The sequence below is a fragment of the Protopterus annectens genome, chromosome 10.part0 (assembly GCF_019279795.1).
Source record: "Protopterus annectens isolate FY-2018-M chromosome 10.part0, PAN1.0, whole genome shotgun sequence".
Taxonomy (NCBI): domain Eukaryota; kingdom Metazoa; phylum Chordata; order Ceratodontiformes; family Protopteridae; genus Protopterus; species Protopterus annectens.
The window spans coordinates 899,423,746-899,451,185 of NC_056744.1; the positions used below are offsets into that span (position 1 = coordinate 899,423,746).

Consider the following 27,440-nt stretch of genomic DNA (forward strand, 5'->3'; position numbering starts at 1 on the left):
GCACCAACTTGAGTGTAGCCAACTAGAGCAACTAAATCAGAAGTTGTGAAAGTTTTACTGGGGAGAGTGGCATGGGACACGACGATACATCTTCCGGAAGAGAGCGTATTGGGGGCTCCTGATTAATCCAACTATGGAATAGCATTGTTGCTCTTTACTAGAAGTACCAGAGAGTTCCCAAAACCAAGCTAGATGGAAAGACTGATTAGAAAAGAACCCTGAGATAGACGATAAAGACCTATTTGAAGCCATGTGAGGAAGCAAGGTTACTCCACTTCAGTTTGACCCATTCAGAGTAATGAAAAATGAACTGAAAAAATGAAATTCTACCAGTAAGGTCAGCCAAAGTAGAGTGGTGTTGGCGACAATTGGATACCAGCCTTAAACACTTGGATGCAGCTGTTATCACAAGAACAAGTTATTGAGTGGGAACCAATTAAACAGTTTGGCCTAGTAAAGGGTGCCATGACTCATTATGAGAGTTAGGCAAATGAATTGGGTCAAGATTAGAGATTTGGATTCACCAGATGTCATACCTTGGGAAGTGGAGGAAAGGGAGGATAGAATACATCCAAAAAATGTGGTTTCCAAGATGAGTAAAAGGTGAAATTTCTGGTATAAAGGAGTAGTTAAAATGGGCCTGCAGGCATGACAGACTTTAACAAATTTGGAAATACCTGCTGGCACATGGGAAAAGTTTACATAATGCCTTGAGCGGCAATTTAGGCTAGGAGGTTTAGGATTTTTTTGGGGGGAGGGGGGGTGTCAACATAAATTTTACTAAATACACCCAGTAGACTGGCATGGATATTTCCTCACTCTGATCCTGGGTGTTGGAGGTGTAATTGGGGGGGGGCTACATGAGACCATAGTTTTTGGAGTTGCCAATTGTTCACTGAATGTAAAAAAAAAAAAAAAAAAAGACATAGAGTGCCTTAATCTCACAGTTAGTGAGGGAAAACCCTCATGGTGATGAGGAAATTGTTCGATTTGGGAATAGAAGAGGGAAGGTGGTATACTGTGGAGAGTAGAACAAATAATTGGCTACTAGTAGTGAAAAAGAGATGGAGAGAAAAAAGGAAATGAAAAAAAACAACATCCTTCAAAGCTATTAGGGGTACTGAGTTAGTGGAGAGACTTAGGAGTGAAGAGAAAAAGATTCCACCTGTATAAACCAGTAAGTTGGGGTGAGATGATGGTCGCCCTGGCTCGGCTACTGAAAGTATGTATAAGGGCCCAATATCATAATCCACATAAAATGATAAGTGAAAGTTTTAGGGTGTAAAGGGGGGCAAGACTGTAAGAGGAGTTAGTAATAAAGGGATTAGTTTTTGCTTTAGTTAAGCCAAAATGGTGAGCATGTTGCTTACAAAAGTCTAAGGGCTACAGTGGCACTGTTTTCAATCTGATATACATAAAATAATGAGTAGCAAATGATAGTTTTTTGAGAAAAATATGTAACTGTCGACACTTGTGAAAGGAAGGTTGTTTAAAGGTAAAGCCTTTTTTGGTTGGTATTTTTGTATTTCTCACCGACCATCGACAGAGATCATACAAGCACCATGCATGTGGACTACACTATATTATAAATGACAATTTAGATAATAAATGTAGATTGCAGGGGGGGTGGGGGCACTGTCTCCCCAAAGGTGTGATAACTATTCAGTCTGACAACACTGCAGTGGTGTATTAAAAACAATCAAGAGGCAAACCCGATCCTACCTCCCTCTGTCAAGAGGCTATGAAGATGGGGTAATGGGTGATGACCTCGCAACAGTTGTCTGACAGCAACCCACAGCCCAGATAAGTCCAGCATTCTACCAGACAGTCTGAGCAGGAACATTTTGATGCCTCAGGAGTAGTCCTTAAACCCAGCCGTAGCAACTCGTATTTTCAGTCTGTGGGGCCAGCTGTGCTGCGACCGGTTTACAACCCATTTCAGCACCAAATGCAACACCTTCTTTGCCTTAGAACATTCACCGATAGATGCTGTTCTGCATGCTTGGCCACCGGGTCATGTCTATGCTTCCTCAGGCACACCCTTGATAAAGTTTCTGCAGAAAGCTACTCATTGCAGAGTGACTGTAATCCTCCTAGCCCCCTTCTGGCCCATGCAGGTATGGTTCCCCTTGCTGTGAGTGTCACTACCTTCACCTTCCTTGGGTTCTGGATCCAGTTCCATATCTGATTTCACATCTTTTGGGCCAGCCTCATTCAAATCTGATGGTCCCTCAGGCTAACTGCTTGGCTTCTCCAGTTCCAATAATTGCAAGGGATTCCAACCTTTCTGAAAGAGTTGTGCATATTCTCTCCTAGTCTCAGAAGCCCTCTGCTAGGAGAATTTCTGCCAGCAAATGAAAATATTTTCTGTTTTGCTTCCTCTAAGTAACTAAATCCCTTTTATTAACCCTTTGTAAGATATTTTGGATTTTCTAGAAGGGCTTTTCCAATCTAGGCTTGGCAACCATCTGAAATTTGATAGTAGAGTAGCTATCTTAAATTCACATGTGGGTCAGGGACGTATTTCGACTGCATCTCTTAAACTGTCTTAAGGTCTTTTTGAAAGTTAAATCTCTTGTCAGGCTTCAAGTGAAGGACCCAGTCCCTCCTTGGTGTTTGCCCCATATTCATCATAGTGATCACAGCTGCAGTGTTATATTGTACCAAGGATATAACAGCCAGTCAACTTTCAAAGTTTCAGGGTACCCTCCACATGCACAAACTGTCAGGCAGCTTGAGCTGAGCTGACTATAAAAGACAAGTGAGGATGCAAAGTCCTTCACAGCTTTACTGCTGCCAAAGAGTACGATCCTCTGAGGCTTTCAAGGATCAGATGTTAGCTTGTGCTGTTCATTTTTCTGGGCATTTAGTTCCCTCTGGGGAAAAAACTTCAGTTTCATTTTATTATTCATCCTTTCCTTTTCAGGAAAATTATTTTAAAGGTAGGAAGACTACTGTACTTTTAAACAGGAGTAATTTTTCCTTTCAGTTTAAAATTTGTTTAAACTAACTGAAAACCAATTTTTCTGTGGAGAAATTGCTTATTTTACTTTGTGGGGCTGGCAAAGTGTTTCAGCATGTTTTTTTTCTGTGTTTATCTGTGAAAAAGTGACTTGTAAAGACTTTTTGTTTTTACCAACATTAACTGCTCAGTTTCCTCAAGAAAAAGGCCTCTTTTCAACTTGATCATGCAACAGTCTTGTTGGTCCAGTGGTCAGTCCTTGATCCAGACACAAAAAGAAAGGCAAGCAGCCTTTACCATCACAGCAGGTTAACAATTTGCCTCCGATGCAGGTGGGTGACTGCTGTGACCATTAGTTGTACTTTAGACCAGTCATATTTTGCCCCGGATCCATCTGTTTAACACCTACAGCCCTTATTGATCAGGTGTTAGCCACATCCTTTGCTGCTGTTGGGGTCACTTCAGTGGGTAAGGTAGAGCCACTCTTGTCATTCCAGGGAGAGGGAAAAGCGAAGGCTTCCCTGTTTTGTTAAATTGTTGTGCCCATCTCTGTGAAAACTGCCTCTGCCATTAATAACATTGTTGGTCCCATTTTTTCCTGTCAGAGAGAAACAGAAAATTGAACAGCATCTCCTCCTCAAATTTTCCGTAGGAGTAGTTTACTGAGTCTGGCTTGGGGTTTAATTTGGGCTATTGATCCTTCTTGTAAAGTAGTTTTTGGTAAAAGAAAGGGATTCCTGCTTTCCTGAAAAGAGATTCAAGATTCTGAATCTGGATAGGAGGATGAAGGGGGACAGATACAGGCTTTTCTCCTCAGATTTCCGATTCAGACTCAGAGTAGGCTTCATTTCTGACTCTCCCTGTTGGACAGTTTCTTTCACTAAGACTATTTCTAGAATGTGCCAGGTTTCTTAGTCCAAAAGAAAGTACTGTGAACTGTACAGCAGTAATTTCCAGAGCCTGCGCCCATCCCTTCTGTTCTGTCAGTTTTTGGAGGATGTGTTTACTACCTGCAATTTTCTGATAATCAGCCAGCTGCCCATAAAAAGACAGATATGTATAAAGTTCCTCAATCTTTTAAGTTTTTATGTACTCTTCCCAAACCTGATCCAGCAGCTTTAGCTTTAGTTGATCCTTCTCCTGCTAAACACTTAGTTAATTCTAGTCCTATTTCTGATAAGGATGGAAAGGTAGTTGATCTGTATGGGAAATAAGTCTATGCTTCTGCAACTTTGATATACAGAATTTTGAGTTGTCAAATTCATATGTTGCGTGTTTTCTTTGCAGTTTCTTGTGAGGAAAAATCTGCTTTAAATTTAATTTCTTCTGTTGTTCAAGTTGCTACTCATTGTATACATTGTGTATGACTGTTGATACTTCAATGGTTATGGCCACTGGTAAAAATTTAAAGAGATTTGTGTGGCTGCTTTCTCAAACCCTCCCAGGTGATGCTAAAATGAGATTTTAAATTATTCTTTGGGTAGAGATTTAGTTTGTTTAGCCACTCTGTTACAGAGGTGATAAAAGGGTAAGTGATACAAGGAATATCTTAAAGATTTTTTCATCTCTCCTTTTCCAAAATTTCCAAGGGATTCTCTAACTCCTCATAGAGTTTTGGTAAAAAAGCCAAAAAAAAAATGCAGGTAAACAGATGTCTAAGAAGAAATGGTAGGGGGTTCCAAGAAGAATTCTTGAAACTCCCAAAACTAAGGACAGTAATTATTTAAGAGACCTTGTTCCTCCCTCCCACCCGGGCAGACCCTTTTTTTCTTCCAGAAAGTCTAAATTTCGACTTTTCTCTTTGGCAACAGATAGTTTCATACAGATGAGTTCTGAAGATCATTAATCACCTTTGCCTATGGCAAAATGGGAGGTAATTTCTCCTTTCCAGGGGGTAATTCCTCATCCCCTGGACAAAGTTGTGAGAAGCACCTAAGCAAAGCAAATGCTGCTTATGTCAGTCCTTATAGGGAATCTGTCTCCCACACTGGCATTTCCATTTTCTGGACGACATGTAATCCAACAGCCACAAAAAAATAAGAACCACCCCCCCCCCCCAACAAGACACTTATCTAAAAACGATTTGGCAACCAGCAGATGAGAGCGTTCAGACCACCGATCAGAGATAGCATTTAGACTGAAGGCAAAGAATATCTGAGGAAGGTACATCCAGACATCATCTTTATGCCATGTACAGGGCGCATATTTTTGACAACGATGGCCCTATTACAACCTAAGGCTTTGGTATACTGGCTGGACATTGGGCTACCTTTTGCAGGGGACCCTAATGTAAGGAAAACTGCAATAGTGAAGAGAAGGACATTTATGGTAAGATTTTATACAACTGTTCTTTCACTGCCTTACCCTTTGGACTATACGCTGCTCCAAGAGTGTTCAGAAAGCGTCTAGATTCAGTTAATAGCTCATTTCGGGTTGCAGGGTATTCATATTTTTCCATATTTAGATGAGTTGCTTATCTTTGCAATGTCTTTTTCAAATTGTCTGGTATCTCTCTCTGGGGTGAAAGAGATTATACACAAGATGGGATTCCAAGAAAACATTCAAAAGTCTTTCTTGCTCCTCACAGAATTGTTTCTGAGATGTCATCTAGACACCACAGTTCAAACAGTCTTTCTTCCACAGGAAACAATAGATGTATATCTAGATCTAAGTCTGTTTTCCACTCAGACTTTGGTCACTGAGAGGGAATATCTTAGGATTTTAGATCTCATAGCTTCAATGATTCTCATGTTAACCCTATGAGAAGGATACAATAGTATCTGAAGGCTGTTTGGTCCCAGCACCAGTGCCTTTTTTCTTTTCAGATGCCAGTGCTGGGGATGCCAGAAGAGAATGGAGGCAACAGATATCCCTAAATCCAGGTCCCTCTTCTCCCTCTCTGTAGGCTGTTACCACCGATGCTTCGGACCTTGCTAGGGAGCTGTTTCAGGAAGGATAAATGTGCAAGGTGTGTGGAACATCAAGGAAAGACACAAGCACATAAATATTTATATCCAATTAAGAATTTATTTTTATTGTTCATAGTTTTCTAGCAGTTTATCATTTAGTTGCTGGACAGATCTTTGGGTTTTTTACTTTAAGCCTGGTTTTCCACTATCCTTCCTTGGTTCCCTTCGGCTTTGGTTGCCCCCATGTCTGAAAAGCCTTTGGGGTTCAAGAGGTTCTCCTCGTGCAGTCAGAAGATGCCAGTTTCCGACTTGCATGAGGAGTGCCTCTACTGTCTCGGCACCGACCACCTGAAGGTTGAATGCAACATTGGTATGGTTCAGGGGGGCCCATTGGTTAAGGAGTCTTCCTCTGAGTTGGGACCCTCTGGACATAAGAAATCTTCTTCTTCAGGAGAGGTTTCCTCTAAGAAATCCAGGCTGTCGGAACCCAGATCTGACTCCAGCCTTAGCAGTGTTGGATCCGAGGATCTCAGATCAGAGAACTTGTAGAGAGTCAACTCCCGGATCCAGGGCTTCCGCTCCCAGTCCTTTGAATCCAAGAGTTTCAAGTTCAACTCCCGGACCCAAGGCCTCTGAATCGAGGCCTTTGGATCAGAGCCAAAGCAGACCTGCCACGGATCTGACCCTTTCAGATCTGAGGGGTTTGTGAACTGTGTCCTCTGCCCCCCCACCCCCAGTTTCCTCAGATCTGTTACTGTTGGATCAGAGACCCTTGTTGGATCCCATCCTGATTGAGGATCTTCCTTCTGATCCTACGGGAGGAAATCCTTTATCTTCTCTCCCACATAGGACCTGTTCCCCAGACCAGCGAAGAATTCCCTCGGGATCTCGACACAGGTCTCTGGCTAGGTCCTTGGTTTCCTCCCAATCCTCCAGGAGCATCCTCCCCTCCAATATGGACAAGATGATGCAGTCCTTCTTGAGGGCTCAAATCGAACTGGGACTCTTGACTTCCCCAGCCCACAGTATTGGGGAACCTTATCTCACTCCCCAGATTCTTTCTCCTCGTCTGACCTCCCAAGGTTTGGACTTACGGGAGCCGGCACCCAGCAGTGAGGCAGTGGGGGTTACTGGGACCTCTCTTATCTGTACCTTGTCAGAGTCTATGGCCAGCTCTGCTCCCCTTCCCCCGGGACAAACTGGACCACCATTCTGGGTTATCGCCCAGGAGTTTGTGATGCTGGTTCGGGTCCAGGCCTTTCGGACCATTCCTTGCCCCTTGGTGCTTCGGCGTTGATAGCTCTGGGCCAGCATTATCCAGAGGATTGGAGGTTCTAGCAAGGTCTGCTCCTTCCTCCGTTATGGTGTTTGCAGTGGGGGAGGGGGGTTCATCCAGTCCCTCTCTGCATTCCAGGTAGTGAAAAGATCCAGAGTGGCCTACCCTGCTCGCCATGCTCCTTCCCAGCCCTAGAGCTTGACCTTGACCTCCTCATCCTGCTCTCGGTCAGCCCGTCTAATCTAGCCTCCAGGGGGGAGTTTCCCCTCATAAGGGTCCCCACCTCTTCCAAGTCTTCCCCCAAGCCTCCTGCGGAGGAAGTGCCTCACAAAAGGACATGTAAGAGGAGACATCTGACTCTTCAATGGAGTCTCTCATGGAAGACATGAATGTCTATGAAGGGGAAAGGTCCCCAAGGTCACTGCCCGATGACATCTCCTTTGGAGACATACTGGGGATTCTGAAGGCCAAGGGCAGTTGGTTTTCCCAGCCCCCGTCCCCTGAGGAAGCAGTGTTCCTGGAGGCTTTCGGACCCATCTACCTCTTGGGTGCCCCCCCCGCTGACCCATTAATCAACAATCAACCTCATTGCCAGCAGGGACTTAAAAGAACCCAATACAGTTGAGCCAATACCTAAAAGAGCAGACAAATTCTTAAGCCCACTGTCAGACAAGACCTTTTGGTCCAAGGCAGTTCCAGTTGATGTGATTGGGTAGCTGCTGCCACCAAGAAAGAGCTGGCGGAACAGAGCTCATCTATCCATGCTCCCAATCGTGAATCGAGGAATTTGGACAGATTTGAAAAGCAGATGTTCACATCGGCTTCTTTCATCCTGTGAGCTCTGAATTACCTGACTTTACCTGTCACTAGAGGGATTTGATAAAGGAGCTCACCACCTCCCCTTGGAGTCCATGTCTGCAGAGGACATTGTCTGTTTCTCCCAAGTTGGCCACTGTTACATCAGTAGCCAATTTGTCCATGAGGTTACTATCTGATGCTGCAGAGGGTTCTTCATGGGTGGCAGGTACAGGCATTGCTATCAGGTGTCATGCCTGACTCCATTTATGCGGGTTTGCAGAGGCCTTTAACGCGTCTGTCACCTCCGCCCCCTTCGATGGTTCAACTCTTTTTGGACCAAGCGTTAAGAAAACTTTGACCTGCAGTGAGCAAGAGGAAAAGACTCTGTCGGCTGTAGGGATCAAATTCTCCACCCCCCCCCAAAGGTCCTTCTCCAAGACCCAAAGGGGTAGTAGGAAAATGTGCTTTCTGCAGGTCTCCATCGTCTTTTCAGGTAGCTCAAGAAGTTCTTCCAGGGATGGTGGAGAGGTTTCAATGGTTGATGCAACCATAGAGGCAGAGGAGGCCTGCAAAACCAGGGTTCCAGGAAGCCCTTCTCTGAGAAACCTTCCAGCTCTCCTGAGTTGTTACCTGACTGTCCCTCCCTGGGGACAGTTGGGGGTCATTTGGCTTTGCCACCCTTTAGCCTGGGCAAATATCACAATCAATCAATGGGCGACAAGAATCCTATCCACGGGCTTCTACATTCCCTTTTCAGTTCCCCTACCAAGAAGCAGAACTCTCCCAGATGTGCCACCCAGTCAGAGAGAGTTAGCCCATCTAGAGGTCACCAACCTCATCCAAAAAAAGTCATCCAAAAGGTCCCCGCAGGACAGAGAGGATCCGGAACTTGCTCCTGCTTCTTTTTGGTACCCAAGAAAACTAAACGGGGGACCTAAATCCTATTCTGGACCTCAGTCAATTAAACCTATCTGTCAAGAAGTCGAAGTTTCGGATGGCCACTGTACAGTCAGTTGTGCCCATTCTGCACAAGAATGAATGGATGTGCTCTGTGGATCTCCAGGATGGCTACCATCCTATCAAAATAGACAGGCAGTCCAGGTGATTTCTCCACTTTCGCCTAGGGGGTGATCACTTCCAATTCAGAGCCCTGCCCTTTGGACTTAACCATAGCCACCTGGGTGTTCACCAAATGCATGGCAGTGGTGGCAGCTCATCTCAAGCTGCAGAGATTCCAGGTGTTTCCCGGTTTCAATGATTAGCTCCTTACAGCTCAAACACAGCATCAACTGCTGGAGAACACACGCTTTCTTCTCTGTCTCTTTGATCAGTTAGGGATAACAGTGAACCTCGCCAAGTCTTCCTTGACCCCCATCTTAACTGAAATTCATAGGCACTCAGTTGGACACAACCTCTGAAATTGCAGCTCTCCCTCTCCGGTGCTCCCTTTTTATTCCGTCTCATGTTCAGTCTCTTCTGGAGCAAACCCAGTCTCCAGTGTCTCATTCTAAGGGCTCTAGGTTCTATGGCTGCTGCCATTTATCTGGTTCCGATGTCCAGGTATTTCATGAAAGTACTGCAGTAGACCCTAGCTGTTTAGTGGTCCCCACTTTCCCACTCGGTCAGTCTCCATATGATTCAAACCAGTATGTCGGAGACATCTCTTGTGGTGGATGTACTCCCCGGATCTCATGGTGAGCAGACCCTTTTCTCCTCCAGTTTCCACGACCACGATGACTTTCCAAGGGACGTGGTCCCAGTCAGAGACCAAGCTGCACATAAATGTCCTGGAGATAAGAGCAGTCTTCTATTGTTCCAAGCGTTTCAGGCCTGCCTCCCTCTTGGGACAATAGCAGTTCACAAAGACAACATGGTTGTGTGGTACATAAGCAAGGCGGCACTCGTTCTTATCTGCTTTGTCGTGAGGCCATGAGGGTTTGGGATTGGGCTGTGTCCTCAGGGTCCTTTCTCTTTGCAACGCATATTCCCGGAGCTTCCAACGTGCTGGTGGACAAGCCGGGCAGGGCTATTCTGACCCTTCATGAGTGTTCCTTGAATCCATTAGTGGCGAATCAGATCTTCTGTCAGTGGGGTCAGCCGGAGCTATGATTTGTTTGCTTCCCCTCTCGGCAACAAATGCAGCAATTACTTTGCCTTGATCCCCCTGGAGGGGGAGCCCTCCAGGGATGTTCTGACTCGCAATTGGCCTCCGGGTCTTCTTTATGCCTTCCCACTATTACCCTTGATTACGAAAGTACTTCAGAAAGCAAGACTCCTCAGAACACAGTTGATCCTCATCGCCCCCTTTTGGCGATGGCAGGTGTGGTTCCCTCTTCTATGGTCTCATCTGAAGCACACCCCTTGGGTGCTTGATCCGGTTCCGGATCTGAGTTCTCATCCATCTTTCTGTCTGCTTCCAAATCTTATGACCCTCCATCTGACAGCTTGGTTTGTCCAATTCCAGTAATTGTTGCTAAGTCCAGGCTTGCATCCCCTATGAAGGACATTATTCTTGCTTCTCGGAAACCATCTACTAGGAGAGTTTATAGAAGCAAGTGGAAGAGATTCTCTATCTGGGCTAAAGGCCGGAATCTAGAGCCTTTTTCAGGCCCTATTTCTGACATTCTTCTTTTCCTGAGTTCCCTTTTTCAGGAAGGTGCCAGTGTTTTTACCATCAAAGTCCAATCGGCAGCAATTTCTAATTTTCATATCAATAATGAATCTACGTTTTCCTCTCGCCTCTGCAAAGTCTTTTTGAAAGGTGTCTTTGCTGCATCCTCCAGTCAAAGACCCTTCTCCACCATGGGATCTTGTTCTAGTGCTGCCAGTCTCTTAGACCCCCTTTCGTGCCTGCTGCATCCTGTGATACCAAATTCCTTTCTTAGAAGACTGCCTTTTTAGTGGCAATAACATCATCAAAATGAGTTTTAGAATTGCAGACTCTCACCAGTAAGCCTCCTTTATTTGATATTTCATAAAGACAGAGTGGCCTTGAGAACCCAACCCTTCCTTTATGCCAAAAGTGGCCACTGAAACAAACCTTAATCTGTACAACTCTGTTTTTTCCCCATTATGCCAATAAGGTGGAATACATTTTACACACCCTAGATGTTCATAGACAGCTCCATTTTTATTTGCATGGAACCAAGTCCTTCCACCTCTCTGACCAATTGTTTGTGGCATTCTGAATTAGCAGATGGGCCACGCTGTTTCAAAAACTATTTCTGGGTGGATTTCTAAGTGCATTTCCTTCATATATTCCTCTCATGGTTCTCCATTGCCTGGACCAGTTAGGGCCCATTCTACCAGGTCAGTGGCTACATCAGCTGCCTGTGCAGCTTGTCAGTCCTTGGATGACATTTGTGCAGAGGAGTCTTGGTCTTCGCCAGATTACCTTCATATCTCATTACAAACTTGATCTAGTTTCTCGAGGAAGGACTTCCTTTGGCTCCAGTGTTCTTCGGCATGTCCTTCCTTGAGGCCACCCACGAATATCGGGTAGCTGGGGACTCTGACTCATACATGATGAATGGTGACTAGGATAACAGATTAATAGCTATGTACTCACCATAATTTGGTATCTGTGTTATCCGTAGTCACCATTCGTCATGGCCCCACCCTCTTCCCCCTCTCCTGGAGGATTGACAGGAGTTGGATAGACCTAGTCTGGTGGAGTGTCCTTTTTCTGTCTTCTGTCTCCAGGGCAAACTCGATCTGAGGGGTTACTTGGCAGCAGTGCATTATTGGAGGGGAGATGCTTGAGCTAAGCTGTTGTCTAGTGTGCTGGCTCAGATATGATGTCGGATCCTAGACCCATACGTGATGATTGGTGACTACAGATAACACAGATACCAAGTTATGGTGAGTACATATGTATTATTTTCCTTTCTTTTGGAAAAGGCCAGAGGCAGTTGCCACAAGCTTCTTTAACTGGATCTACTCACACATGAACAAGGATGTTTCATACACCTCAATACCAGTCAACAGTTGACTGCCTGAATGATACGTCTTAATTCTTTAGGCACCTGTTTACTGAAGATGTGCAGCAGATACTAATGGAGATAAGAAAGCCTGCTACTATAAAGTCATATATTAGCAAAGGGAAAAGGTTTTCTAGTTAGTGCAACAACAACATAACCAGTACCCATTCAGGGCTAGTTCTCTGGTTTTACAATATTTGTGAGAGTTACCATACATTGGCCTTTCTTACTTGTCTATCAAGGTTCGTTTAGCGGCCATTTCAGCATGCCTGCCCGCCCATGGATCCTCCTCTTTCAATGCATTCTCATCTCAAAATGTTTTTGAAAGGGGTTTTGTATAAGAGGCCTCCAAGCAATCCAGTGGCTATCCTTGGAATCTTTATTTTGTGTTAGAGAAGCTAGTACTTGCTTTATTTGAATCAAATAATCTGGGTGACTTGAGATTCTTAACATGGAAAACTGTTTAACTCTGACCTCTACAAAAAGGGTGTCTGAGTTGCAAGCTTTTATGGTGAGTCAATCCTGTCTCATTTTCCACAGACACAGGGTTTCTTTGAGAAGTAATACTTTTGTGCCTGAAGTGGTGTCTGAGTTTACTTTAAGCAAAACTCTCCATCTCCCGGTTTTCTTTCCTGGACCCAAAAATAGAATAAGGGTACTCCATACCTTGAATTTCCACAGACAACTCTGCTACTATACTGACATAACTAAATCTTCAGATCTTTGGATCACTTGTTCATTCTTTGTGAAAGTAAGAAGTGAAAAGCTGTGTCAGCAGCATTTCCAAATGATTGTCTAAGACTATTAGTGTTTGTTAATACTAACCACAAAAAAACTGTACCAGGTAGGATCAAGTCCCACTCTACTAGGCCTTAGTTTCATGTATACCTTTTTGGAAAGGGTTGGATTCTATAAGTATTCTGGAAGTAGCAATTTGGTCCACTCCAATGTATGTACTTTTACAAAGTAGTACAAGCTTGATTCTTTTTCTTGATGTAGATCAGGCTTTGCAGGGACCATTCTCCAGGGGCTGCTAGACTCTTCTTCCGCCTCCCAGATGTAGTAATCTAGAGGTAATCTACCCATATAATTAGGGCTACTGCAACAGCGATAGGTATGATGAGCATAGTACAGTTATGTAAGTAAATTCACCATAACAGAAGATGTTAAAATGACTGCTGTTGCAGTAGCCACTCCCTCCCTGCATTCCTCTTGATTTTTTTAGTGTGTAGTTTATGGCAAGGTTTGGTCATTAATTTTTTGTTCTTCCTTGCATTGGCCTTTCAGGGCTCAACCTCCCTCTCCCTGTTGGCAGGAAAGCTGTGACGGACTTCGCACACTGACTTATCTTTTGGTCAGCTTAGCTCAAGCTGCTTGACATTTTGCATGTGTAGAAGGTGCTCTGAAGCTTTGGAAGCTGGATGGCTGTTATGCCCTTGGCAGGATTTAACCCATATAGTTAAGGCTACTGCAACAGTGATCATTTGAACATTTACTCTTATGGTAAGTTTACTTACAGAACTGTACTTTCTCTTTCAAGCCATGACTAATCCTCTCTTCAAGTCAGTGGCTAATGTAAGGGTAAAATTTTTGTCCTGGAAGACTTGTAACTGCAGTTATTTCAGATAGAAGACTATGAGTATAAAGGTTTTTCCTTTACGCCCTCCTTATCTTTCACAAAGATAGTTTCCTTGAGGACTTATCTGTCTTTCTTGCCTAACATGAGCTCAGAGTCTAATCACAATCAATCTATTCAGCAGCCAGGCTTCACTAATTTCACTAACCAAGGGGAAATACATGCTTAATTGTTTGGACATTTATTGTCAGAAGTTTGTATAGGACAAAACAGTTCTGGAAATCAGAGCAACTATGTGTCCTTTTCTAATGTTAAATTTGGTAAACCGTTTTCCAAGGTTACCTTGTCCAGATGGCTTTCCGATTGCATTTCCTTTGTTTATTCTTTGAAAGATGTATCATTTATCCACCTACCACCCAACACCACAACCTGTGAGAGATGCACTTATCTAGCTAAACTGGAGGTAAAGCTCTCCCCAACCAAGACTGAACTTGACAGTCAAGAGGAGAAGGTAAACACTTGCACCACACCACACTCATCACATAGTCCCACTAAACCTACACCTCCAAAATCCACACATAGAAACTCAAAAACATTCACAGAGGCTCTCAATAATCTGCTCAAGCAACAGAGACCTCCAAAGCAGAAACGCAAGCAAACCCCCCCAACACAACCCAAATGACACATAGCCCACAAACTCAGTGTGCCAGTAAATCACAGCCCATAAGGCAAAACAACATACCCAACACACTAGTCATAGGTGACTAGACAGGCACATTAATGTCCCACTCACCAGGCTAAACAAGGAGAAGGTTACTGTCAGCTGCCTGTCAGATGCCAGGATCCACCACATAACCCATGCACTCGGGTCACTCCACAACAAGTACAAATATGACTGTCATTGTCCATGTTGGTGTGAATGACCTGAGACTTACCTCCTCAGACTACATGAAAAGAGACATGGAAGAGCTCTCCAATCTTGTAGCCCAGGCAGGTATGACCCTAGCCCTGAGCAGCATCCTGCCATCGCACAGAATGATATCGTATTACAAGGACAAAATGATTGACTTCAACAATTGGCTTAAACGTCTGGTGTCATTCGAAGCGGATCCAGTATCTATTTGCCTGGGATGACATGGTCGACAGACCATGATGCTTTGCCAAAGATGGCCTGCACCTGTCGCCCCTGGGATTCCGGATACTGGCTAAGGGTCTTGCCTTCCCTATAGTGCATTTTTTAGGCAAGGTTCAAGTGACAATTTCACCACCATAACAGGAACAGGCAAGCAAAAATTGTGGGTAATGCTACTCAATGCTAGAAGTCTAAATCTCAAAATGCACTCACTCGAGGCACTCCTTAAAATAGAGAACATCAATATCTATGCAGTGACTGAGACCTGGTTCTAGACTCTAGAGAGCACCCCTGCATTACCAGGCTATAACTCATGCCACACTTTTCGGCCGTCTAACCTAGACCAGAACACCAAAGGCGGAGGTGTGTTCATATTCATTAAGGATATCCACACCTCCAGGCTAGTTGCACAGCATAATGCATCCGAGGTTATCCAAGTGCATCTAAATCTGGCTAAACTGCAATCCAAATTGTAGCTTGCTACAGATCCCCCACCTTGCCCCAGGATTCCCACTCCTCTTTTCTTGATATACTGGAAAATATTAGGGTTCAACCAAATACCCAAATAGTGGGCGATTTCAACTACCCCACCATTAACTGGGAAAACTACTCCTGTACCAACTACTTCGCTCAACGCTTTCCGGAATTCATAAATTTCAGTGCCCTGGATCACCTTATGCACACACCCACCAGGAGCAGCAGTATCTTAGACCTAGTCAGTACCAACATGAGTGACCAGTGTTCCTCACCTGAAGTCAACTCCTCATTGGTGAGATCCGACCATAAGCTAATCACCTAGATATCCGCATCCCGTCCCCACCCACTATTAAGGAAACCATGGTAAAACATTTCTCCAAAGCCAACTTCATGCTTCTTAAGACAGAAGTGGCAAACTTCATGACACCCGTGCAGATGGACAATACAGTTACGACTGCTGAATCCTACACAAATGCACTCAATAAGCACTTATACGAGTGCAAGGGTCGTGCTATCCCAAACAGAACCAAGATGCTATTCTCCAAAAAAAGGAAACCAATCTGGTGGTCCCCTGCCATAAACAAACTGTACAACAGAAGGAAGAAACTGTTGCAAAAGAGAGTAAAATCCCATGAGTGGAGGAGCTCCCTGGTCCGCCTCAGCAAGAAGCTGAGATCCCTTATAAGATCCTCCAAAGCTAGCTACAAAAACAAAATCGCCACTGATTCTAAGGGCAACCACAAAGCATTCTATAGCTATGTCAAGAATCTCAATGGCAACACCCAGATCTGCTCTGAGTTACAGCACAACAGCATGAAAATTACAGAACCAACTGATATTGCCAATATCCTGGCAAATAGGTTCAGTGCTAACTTTACCCCCCTCTCACCCCCTAAAGGGCCCATATCTATACAGGAAGAATGCAGATTCCCTGTAATCACATATATGCAGGTAAAAGCTGCACTCTCTAAAACCAAAAACACAGCATTCATGGGACCGGACAACATCCCAGGCTGCATTATACACAAACTTCAGAACAAACTGACTCCCCACCTAAGCACCATGTTCAATCATAGTCTCATGTCAGGCTTTGTGCCGACTGAATGGCGCACAGCAACAGTTATCCTACTCCGCAAAGGGGGAGCCACCACTGATCCTGGGAACTATCTCCCTATTAGCCTGACGAGCCCGGTCTGCAAAGCCATGGAATGCATCATCATGGTACTCATAAACAGAGACATTGGTAACCTCCAAACTCTGAACCCCACCCAGTTCAGGTTTGTGAAAGGCAGATCATGCCTTCTGAACCTGATAGACTTCTTTGAGGCGGTCACCAAAGCCATAGATGAGGATAAGTTGGTTCACACAGCCTATCTTGATCTCGCCAAGGCTTTCGACACAATCCCCTATTCTGGAATTATAGCTAAACTCGCTAAACTAGGTATAAATCCCTACGTCATAAGATGGGTTGCCAACTGGCTCACTGACTGAACCCACACTGTAAAAGTTGCAGACTCCAAATCTGACTTCAAACCAGTGACACATGGAGTACCACAGGGTTCAGTCTTGGGACCTTTCCTGTTCGGTATCTATTTCTCTGATGTACAGGCTAACACAGAAGGCCTCTGGCTAAGTTCGCAGATCCTGCAAACTAGGAGCCATAGTAGAGTCCCCAAATGATGTGGACATCCTACAGAAGGGCCTCACTGAGACAGATGCCTGGTGTCAGAGGCATGGCCTCAAGCTCAATGCCAAAAAGTGCATTGTTATACCCTTTGTAAAAGCTCTGTACCCATGAGCTACCACATAAACGGCAGTCTACTTAATGCCAAATGTGGGATAAGAGACCTTGGGACCCAGGTGGACAGTAGTCTCTCCTTTGATAATCACATCTCCACAGTAGTCAGGAAATCCTATGTGGCACACCATCACAAAAGGGTATGTGGCACACCTCATCACAAAAGGGTTCTCATCCAGGAAAAAAGAGGTCATTGTTCCCCTGTACTCAGCACTCATTAGACCCATTATAGAGTACAATGCCCATTTTGGAATGTACCTCACAAGACATCTGCAGCAGCTGGAAAGGCCACAGAAGTACCTCACAAAGAGGGTTACTAGCCTCAGATTCCCTACACTGACCATCTCAAAAAAACTCCAGCTTTACTCTGTAGCATATAATCTACTCCGTGGAAATCTCTGCCTAACATATAAAGGTATGTTAAACCCAGAGCTGTTGGACATGCTACACCTAAAGAAATCCCAATCCCTCCGAGCTACACGCTCTAGGGACCTAAACCTTGTCACTACAATAAACAGGACATGCTGGAGGGATAGATTCCTGTCCCAGAGACTTCCTATACTCTGGAACAAGCTATCCATCTATGTCAAGCAAAGTTCCTCATTAGGACTCTTCAAGAAAAATCTTGAGTGGATGGGAAATAGGAAATACACCCGGGGGATCACTTCTGTGGCTCTACTCGGCAGGGGCACAGGAAATCAACTTTCTTGGGTGGCATAAGCCAGGGAACCTTGTTGGCTAGGCTTACTTAGGCCCTTGGGCTGATAGCCTAGTACCTACCTATGGAACCTATTAAGCCGAAAGCCCATTCCACCATAGCAGTTGCTATTTCTCCAGCCTTTTATGGTCGTACAGTACCTCCTTGGGTGATATATGTGCAGCGACCAGTTGGTCTACCACCCATAACATTATAACTCATTACAAGTTGGATATTCTACATCCAGGACCTCTTGGCTCCACCATTTTGAGGAATGTTCTCTCCTAAAACCACCCGACTGCTCATCTGGGGACTCTCCCACAGGTAGAGGAGGATGGAAAAAACATAAGATACCAAAATAACATACTTACCATACCACTAGATCTGTGTCTTTCATCCATCTCAGCCATCCCTCCCTCCATCCCCCTTCCAGGTTTAGTGATATGTTGTGGCTTGAGGTGGAACTCTCAGACAAGCCTGAGGTCTAATTCTGAGAGCCTTGGTGGTCCTTCATCCCAACTGATTAACAATTTTATCTTTGTGAGGGGAATTTTTCAGTTATAAGTCTGGTATGTTAAGGCAAACTTGATTTGAGGAGACTTAGGCATTATGGGAGAGGAAGTGGAACTTTGAAGTTTTGAGAGTTTGAGCTGCCAGCATCATATCCAGTAGCCCACAGGTTGTGAGAAATGGAAGATGGTAACAAGGATCTTGTATTATGGTATGTATATAACTTAAGTTCTTATGAAAGAGTTGCAGCTTTTCATTATAAAATGTAAGGATGAGTGTAATACCAAAGATATTCTGTAGTCCATGGAATATTGTGCAATATATTTTTGTATGATAGTTTTCCAAGCCAGTATGTGAAATCTTTATAAATTTTTAGCATTTCAGGTTTCTTAGAGATGCACATCCATTGTAGTGCCGAGAACAGAAGACTTTTTCCTGACCTTACAGTTGTAGAACTGCAATAATGTATCAGAATTATAGTATTACACAACACATTTTACCCTGGTAGCATTTTTTGGGAAACATTTTCATCCATAAACAGTAGTGTGCATGTTTGGGTTTTAATTACCTGGATGACGAGACATTTCTAATAAATATAAAATAGTGACATATAAAGCAGCAATACTGTTTGTCTTGCAGGTACTTAAAGAGTATTTAGACAATGTTCAGCTGGGTCCTATTCTGGATCGTGAAGGAGGTTGGGATACTGTTCAAGACTGGATGGACGTGCTCAGTGGAGGAGAAAAACAAAGAATGGCGGTACGTGCCAGTGTTTTCTGATAATAGGTGGTTGAGACATTTACCTTTAGAATCTAGAGTATGCAAGCAGATACTATTCACAAATTTGTACCTGGACATGCCAAAATTACACTGAAAGTTCATGTCAAGCATGTTGATAGAAAAGAGGGATCTGCAGTGTTAGAATAAGACTGTGTTAATATAATAAAATAGTAAAAAAAAATAATAATTTAAGGTATCTGTTAAAAGCAGCGCGACTTCCCCAGCTGTTACACACAGAAATGCAATAGGTATACCTTTGCCTATTGTTTCACAGTACATTTTTGACAGCAAGGTATAAACTCACCAACCCCTGGTGGCTCAAATCTGAGGTCAGTGTATATTTCATATTATATTGGGTATTACAAGAACAGAAAACTTTTAAAACCCACTGTCGTTACAATATAGTTGCTTCATGCTAATGTTAAAAAAATCCAACAAAAAAGGAAAAGCTGTAAATGTGGGTTTCAAAAAGAAGATAAGGTACAGTTTGTAGCTTTGCGTGTGACTTCAGAAATCTGAAACGAAGTTAAAAAAAATATTGAAAAAGAAAATAGTTATCTGTCTCTGTGTGTGTTGTGTGTGTATATGCCTGTCTTTATTTGTATAATGGGCTGCAACAGTCTGATTGGGTAACAGAGGTTCAGAATTACTTTATTTTATATGTTGTGGAATATGGTGGATTCAGGAGGGCTGTAGAGTACATTGTTAATGAAGGAATCCAAGGTATATGGTATTGGGATTGTGCAGTAGTACAGGCAGAAGACTTTCCATTCATACACCGTTGTACTATAAAGGGGATAATATACTTAGTTTGCGTTTTCTATTTCTGATTGGCTTATGATCACGTTGCAGTCACCAATCTGCCATATATTTGTGTGTGTGTGTGTGTGTATATATATATATATATATATATATGTATGATGCCCATTTTAACTTGCTAAAAAGCAGTATACTAAAAGTCATAACACTGAGTATACAAAGCTGAAATAAAAATATCTTCTCTGATGCATATGTAGAGAGTTGTACTTGCCCCCTGATAGTACCCATGTTAGCACTTGTTTCTGAGTTGTACTCACAGGGGAGTGATGGTGTTTGCCAGCTGATTGTGTACTGGTACACAGAGTATGTATATAGTACCCGTTTGGTGTTCACAGGTATTTTGAGTACAACATTTTGGCATTTTGCCTTTTAAACACTGTATGTACAGTATTATATCTTTCACTAAATTGCTTTTCTTTGAGTTGTTATATAATGTGTGTTTCTTCCTCTGTGTTTTATTTTATAATATATATATATATATATATATATATATATATATGTATGACTGGTGGAATTTAGTCGACACAATTTAGTTGAATGAATAGAATACTGTTGGTGTGCAAGGTCCCACAGTTCTCAGTTGCAGAGAATATGGCAGTTGCCTGATATTGTGCGATTTTGGAGTCCGTATATATAATTAGCAGCTGGTGTACTGGGGCTTGCCCCCTTGCAAAAAATGTCTATCTTTTAAGTTTAACATTTTACATGCACTTGGCTATAGTCAGTACACACACACACACGCACTACATGCCCCCATGTGTGTATGTGTATATAAGTCTTTTATTGCTCAAACGTGGTGGAGGGGTAATGAGAGGGTGCTTGTCCCCCCTGCAAAAATATGTGTACACTTGCTTAATTCAAGAACTCCGTACCACAATGCTTGTGCTGTCTGTTTACTTAGAAAGGTTGCAACGAAGAGTACCTATCATATGCACTTTGTGGTAATCTGTCTGAATTTCCCCTTATGATTTTTCTTTCTGCATGTTCCCAAAATTAACCTTGGTGCATGCGCAGATGAGTATCGATATACGCTGTTTTGATAAATCAAATTCACTACATATATATATATATGTGTGTATATATATATATATATATATATATGCGCACACACACTCTGCTAGGGCAGGGCGAGAGGGGCAGTCGCCCTGTGGGGACAGTTTTTTGTGTGTGTGCAGTCTGTCATCCAACATCCTGTTTTTTTTCCCCTCTCTTTGCTTTTAAATTGAAGAGCTGTGGGGTTGATGGCTCCTGTAATGGATGTAATTATTGTATCCCGATAACACAGGGTAGCAGTAAGTTTATTTATTTATTTATTTTTTGTGCTCTTCAGTGGAAGAGCTAGCTATGGGGAGGCTTCGGATGATGTATTAATGTAGTAACCTGACAGCTCGGGATTGGCTTATTACAGTGAAGTGTTTTATGTACATCAGTGGGAGCTAAGGAGGGGTGGTGGATGTAACTGTAGTAACCCGGTGGCTAAAGTGATGCAGCCATCGGGTTATTACAGGGAAGTGCTTTTTATTTATGTATGTATGTATTTATTTATTGCATTTATTTTATTTATTTTATTTTTGTTCTTCATTGGAAAATCTGGCTGGAGGGAGAGGTGTGGATGTAACTCTAACTCGATGGCTACAGGGATCTTTTTTCCCCTCTTCAGTGGAAGAGCTAGCTGGGAGGATGTGGCTTTACTGACTGTAATAACCCAATCGCTAGAATGTAGCAGCGGTCACGTTATTACAGGGAAGTGCTTTGTTCTGCTCTTCCATTGAAGCGCTACCTCAGGTGGAATACTGGCTTGTGGTATCAGTACAGGCTGCTGTTGAAGCCAGCTATGCCCCTTCTGTGCATGCTTGTATATATCTATATCTGTTTGTGTAGTGTAATAGGCTTTTCATACAGGAAAGCTGTTTTATCATTGTACCATAGTGTTTTCTCTGTCAGACTGACTTTAAGTATGTTTGTATTGAGTGTGAATGTTTCTGTCATGAGTGACAAGCCCTTTGGCTTTTAAAAAGTGCAGACCCTGCTGGCACAAAGTACCCCAACAGCCAAGACCCATATAATTTGTATATCTATTATTTGGGGGGGGGTAGACCCTTTAGATGCCAAATGCGAGGTCTGTGTTTCCTTTTGAGCCAGGGATTTGATTGATAGAGGGTAAAAGCAGGTTCTCAAAGGTCTTCTCCCTGCCATAGTAGGAGACTCAACCTCCTCAGCTTTGGTATCTGCTTTTCTTTCAGCAAAGAAGCTGGGAGACAAACCCAGGAGTTCTATGGATAAGGGTAAGGGGGGTAGAGAAAGAAGAGTAAGGAAAAGGATAAGAAAAAGAGAAGCAGAAGGTTCATAGGTGTGTACTAGGCTAATGGTCCTGGAGCCGTTACAAACCTAGCCCATAGGGTTACCCTGGCAGTCTCAAAAGAGATTATTAGATCTGTCAGTGGCTTCCAGACCAGTGCCAAAAATGCTTAGACAGATTCAGTGACAATACAGGAGCAAGCTAGGATCCGATCACCATTGATGCCATGTCTTTTTTCACCAGAGTTTGCTATTACTTAACTCTACTCTGATTCTTCATTAGAGATGCCATCCCAGTCTTCCAGGGCACCTTCAGTAGCATTTTCCTTCAGGTCCTTTTAGTCGGTGAAGCCTTTCAGAAGTCAACGTTGCTAGGATGGTGCAGAAATTTCGTAGGACACAAATTCAGATGAGGGTCCTTCAAGCCTATTCCCCACCAGGGGCTCTGGATCAGGCCTCAACAACACCCTGTTGGTTTCTCCTCCTCTGCTCTACTGATCAGATCCTGTGCCCTTAGCTCTGAATGATACCCACAAGTGATCCTTGTCTGAGTCAAGATTTTGGTCTGCTTCAACTCCGACAGTGTCCCTCACCCTTTTGACTCTGACACTGTCTGATTGTCAAGTGTCTCTGAGCCAAGAGATCAAGACCGAGATAGGGGTATCTGGGTAGACTCAGAAGTTTTCAGAGCAATCTCTGCCCTTAGGTGCTTTGGCCCTAGACAGCTCTGCTCCAATATCCACTTCAGAGCAGAGTCAGATTGTGGCCAAGTCATTCTTTCTTTGGGGTCTTTGGATCCAAAGGGGTCTTCCTACACACACACACACACACACACACACACACACACACACTGCTTCAGACTTTAAAGAGTTTGAGAGGGTATTCTCCAGGTTGAGCAAGGAGCTCTCTCTCTCTTCTCTCTCTCTTCTCTCTCTCTCTCTCTCTCTCTCTCTCTCTCTCTCTCTCTTCTCTCTCTCTCTCTCTCTCTCTCTCTCTCTCTCTCTCTCTCTCTCTCTCTCTCTCTCTCTCTCTCTCTCTCTCTCTCTCTCTCTCTCTCTCTCCTGACTCTCTCTCTCTCTCTCTCTCTCTCTCTCTCTCTCTCTCTTCTCTCTCTCTCTCTCTCTCTCTCTCTCTCTTCTCTCTCTCTCTCTTCTCTCTCTCTCTCTCTCTCTCTCTCTCTCTCTCTCTCTCTCTCTCTCTCTCTTCTCTCTCTCTCTCTCTCTCTCTCTCTTCTCTCTCTCTCTCTCTCTCTCTCTCTCTCTCTCTCTCTCTCTCTCTGTCTCTCTCTCTGTCTCTCTCTCTCTCTCTCTCTCTCTCTCTCTCTGTCTCTCTCTCTCTCTCTCTGTCTCTCTCTCTCTCTCTCTGTCTCTCTCTCTCTCTCTCTCTCTCTCTCTCTCTCTCTGTCTCTCTCTCTCTCTCTCTCTCTCTCTCTCTCTCTCTCTCTCTCTGTCTCTCTCTCTCTCTCTCTCTCTCTCTCTCTCTGTCTCTCTCTCTCACACACACACACACACACACACACACACACACACACACACACACACACACACACACACACACTTGGTGCTGTCCCAACCTCCTCTGGATACTGTTTCTCCTCCCACTCGTACTTTGACATGCTGAGTTTCCTCTGTGCTTCTGAACCGTTTCTGGAACATCACACTGGAGAAGCCCATAAGAAACAGACATGCATGAGGACTCTTCTGGATTCCCCTCTGGAGTGACTTGCCAAAGATACCAACTTTGAGAAAGGGGAGGGGTCCCCAAGATCCCCTCTAGAAGACCTCTCCTTCAAAGACATTCTTGAATTGACTAAGCAAAAGGGGCATTGGTCCACTGATAACCCTTTACAAGAAGTCTGTATTGCTCAAGGCTTTTGGGGTTGGCTGTTCTATTTTTTGGGTGGTCCTGCCTGCAGATGTGCTCATTGATTTGATCTCTCAGGAGGCTTGGAAGGAACCAGATATGGTGGAGCTGATTCCTAGAAAATCTGACAAAATACTTGTATCTGATGTTGCCCTTTTCATTCTTCCTTAATGAGTGAGTTAAGGACCTGGTCATGTTACCCAATTTGACTACATACTTTGCACTTTGGATCCAACTCTTGAGCTCCTCCTGCAACCGATAATGCCCTAGTCTATCCTCAAGACCCCAGATCTCATTTGCTGCCATCATGCTCAGGCATAGGGTCCTTCTCTCGAGCGTTTAATGTTTTGTAAGTAAACTTAACATTTTCCTAAATTTCACTTTCTTATTACCACTGTCTCTTAGCTTTCAGGTTCTGTTTTCTGCATTAGACTTCTTATATTTTATTGTAGTATATTCTATTATTTTTTTACCACAGTTGGTGATCCTCTTCCTTTACCATTCTCTTTTCTACCCTCAGTTGCAGGGTATTTTTTTTTTAACCATTGCTGTTAATGTTTCTTCTTTCATTCCAAAAAGTGTCTTACTCTTAACCATTTTATTATCATACCTATCTTGGCTGGTAAGTCAACAGGTTTCAAAAACACTTCTTGTGGGCACAAAATCTCAAACTCTGGTGCATGCAAGGAGTGTGTATACTGTATTGAAGCAGCCCTTCTCAACACCATCTTCTCTCTATGTGCTGTCTTTAACAATAGAGCATTAGCTTGACAGATGCAGCAAACTCGTATTGAAGGGTAGTCTTCCTCCTTCAACTGCTTCTCCTTCAGGGACTCAAACCCCCATTAAATCCTCTAAAACTCCTGCAGAGCAGAGAAAGCGCTCTCCGTCTGAGTCCCCAGGATTTCCTTGGAACCTCCTCCGAAAGTGGCAAAATGATCAGATCCGACTTCCTCTGACCCAAAGATTTGTACTTTGGATCCAAAATCTGCAGATCCTAAGGATTCAGATCCAATCATTATTTCAGCTAGTCCCATAGCTCAGAGTTTAGATCCCAAGTCCTCTGATCAGAAATCTAGTACATCGCATACTCTAAAAACTTGTTCCCTGAAGTTAATTTAAGAAACCAGTCTCCCCTAGGCTCCATTCCCCATTTCTGTAAACTCTCAAAAAGTATTTTAGGCCCCAGTGTACCACGTCCACCAGGTCTTCCAGAAGTCTATCAGAAGTGGATATGGTTAGGATAATGCAAAAATTTCATAGAGCTGAGATTCAAGTTGGAGTCATTTTGGTCCATCCCTATTGGATCTGCGAGTCTTCAGGCCACTTCCCATTTAATATTATGTCCTCCTCTTATCCACCCTGCAGTTTCAGAGCCCCAGACTCAGACAGATATGAGAAGTCTGGAGTCATCCAAGGAGAACTACTTCCTCTACTCTGACATCATCCCTAACTAGTTCTGCTATTATTCCTTCAGAGCAGAATGGGTCCCAGAACCGAAGCATCGGACCTGTTGGGCTGGGGATCTAGTCCAATGTTATCAGATCCATCCCTCCCCCCTCAGAGCTTCTGCGCTGGACAGCTTGTGTCCGGTTCCCTTTTCCAGGTATGAATCCAGTCAGAGTTGTGATCTACTCATACTGGAAGTCTCAGCTTCGATGTGGGTGTCCACAGTTTCTCTGCGACCCATCTGCCTTTGAGGTTGTGGAGGGGGCTTTTTCTTCTAGAGATCAAGTCTCTCATTCCTTGGATCCACTTCCTATTCCCTTGTGTGTTCCAAGCTCTGTGTCCATCAGCCCTATTCCACAGGGGCAGCCAGTCCCAGCTAGCCCAGTCAGTTCCCTTAGAGGAACTCCTCCCTCTCGTATGATACCTCCACTGAACATCCCCCCACTGGACATCCCTCCAAGAAGATTCATCGGAATAGGACGTGTAAGAGGAGGCAGTACCCCATTTGAATCTCTCACTGATGATACTAATTTTGAGGAAGGGTAAGGGTCCCCCAGATTGCCACCTGTTGAAGTGTCCTTTGGAGACATGTTGGAGATCATTAGACAGAAAGGTAGTTCGTTTTCTGATAATCCTCCTTCGAGGAATCAGTATTTTTGGATGCTTTTGGTTCTGGCCCATCTACATCTTGGGTGACCCCTCCAGCTGATAAGTTCACTGATTGTCTCTCACCAGGCATGAAGGAGCCAGATTCCATTGAGCCTATATTGCACTGACCTGACAGATTCCTAGCTCCCCCTAAATGTAAACCCACTGGAGCAAAGTAGTCCCAGTAGATGATATAGTGGTGGTGACAGCAACTAAAAAGAGGTAGCAGAACAGAGCTCATTTGTCTACCCACCAAACAGAGAGTCAACGTCACTGGACAGGTTCAGAAAGTGAGTCTTTGCCTCAATGACATTCGCTTTGATGTCCCTTAACTATTTGGCACATTTTACAAGGTTGTAAAGAGATTTATTTATTTATTTTTATTTATTTATTTATTTAGGATTTAGCCAAAGAACTGTAAAATTCTGAGTCCATGTCTACAGAAGATTTCAAAAGATCATCTCAGCTGGCCTGTCTTATCAATTTTCAGTGTGTCCATGAGGTTATGCAGCTGAAGCTGCCTCACAGTCTGCTGGTTAAGGCATTGCCATAAGGAAACAAGCCTGAATGTAACTATGTGACTTTGCGGAGACTTTCAGGGTGTTTTTCATCAATGCTCCCTTTGATGAAACATCTTTCTTTGGTCCATCTGTGAAAGAGATGCTTACCTGCAGGAACACCCAGTCTGCTGTGGGAATCAGGTTTTCTACTCCAACAAACATTCTGTAGAAATTAGAGGCTTTAAGAAAATGTGTTTCACAAGACTCTGGGAACCTTTACAAGATCTGCATGGAGACATCCTTTGGAGAGGCAGAGGAGGCAGTTCTAATGGTAGATGTCTCTCTCTAGAGGCAGAGGAGGTCTGCAAAATCGGGGTTTCCATGATTCTTTTCCAGATAGACCCTATCAGTGCTACTGCAGTGCTGCATGACTGCCCACCTCTGGAGGCAGTCAGGGGGCAATTGCCCTTGCAGCTGGACACCTGGGTGCTAAAAATAATATCCAGAGGTTGCGTCATACTATTTTCCCAACCCCCAATCTATGAAAGAAAAAGCTTATAAGAAACAAACGAACTAAGTCCCAAAATCCACAAAATAGTAAAGCAGAAAGGTACTAACCAAATAATCCGATTTGTAACTTCCACGAAACAGCTTTATTCAACACAAAACATCCATAAAACGTGATATCCACCAAGCGCTTTCGCCTGAAGCTATGTCAGGCTTTTTCAAGATAATCACCACTAGGACAATGCCTTGCTTTAAATAACAAATCCATTATTCACTTATTGAAACTCAATTAAATAAATTACACTCAGTTAAAATAATTGAATGCAATTGACATCAGTTAAATTTCTTATACCTGCTGAAACGACAATAAGGGCATCCTTTGAGTATATGTAAAGCCCTATAAAAAGTCCAACTTTAAAACAAATTGTTTTACAACATAATATGCAACACTATTAAACTAG

The 27,440-nt window shown here is 43.6% G+C and overlaps 1 protein-coding gene across 1 annotated transcript in view; it reads left to right on the forward strand.

The window, feature by feature from the left end:
• The window catches only part of ABCD3 (ATP binding cassette subfamily D member 3), a 1,370,685-nt gene that overhangs the window by 1,181,307 nt on the left and 161,938 nt on the right, over positions 1-27,440 (forward strand). Inside the window, exon 25 of the mRNA XM_044085690.1 lies at positions 18,755-18,874. Within this exon, the coding sequence (XP_043941625.1) occupies positions 18,755-18,874 (120 nt within the window). The remainder of the gene's footprint in view (positions 1-18,754; positions 18,875-27,440) is intronic.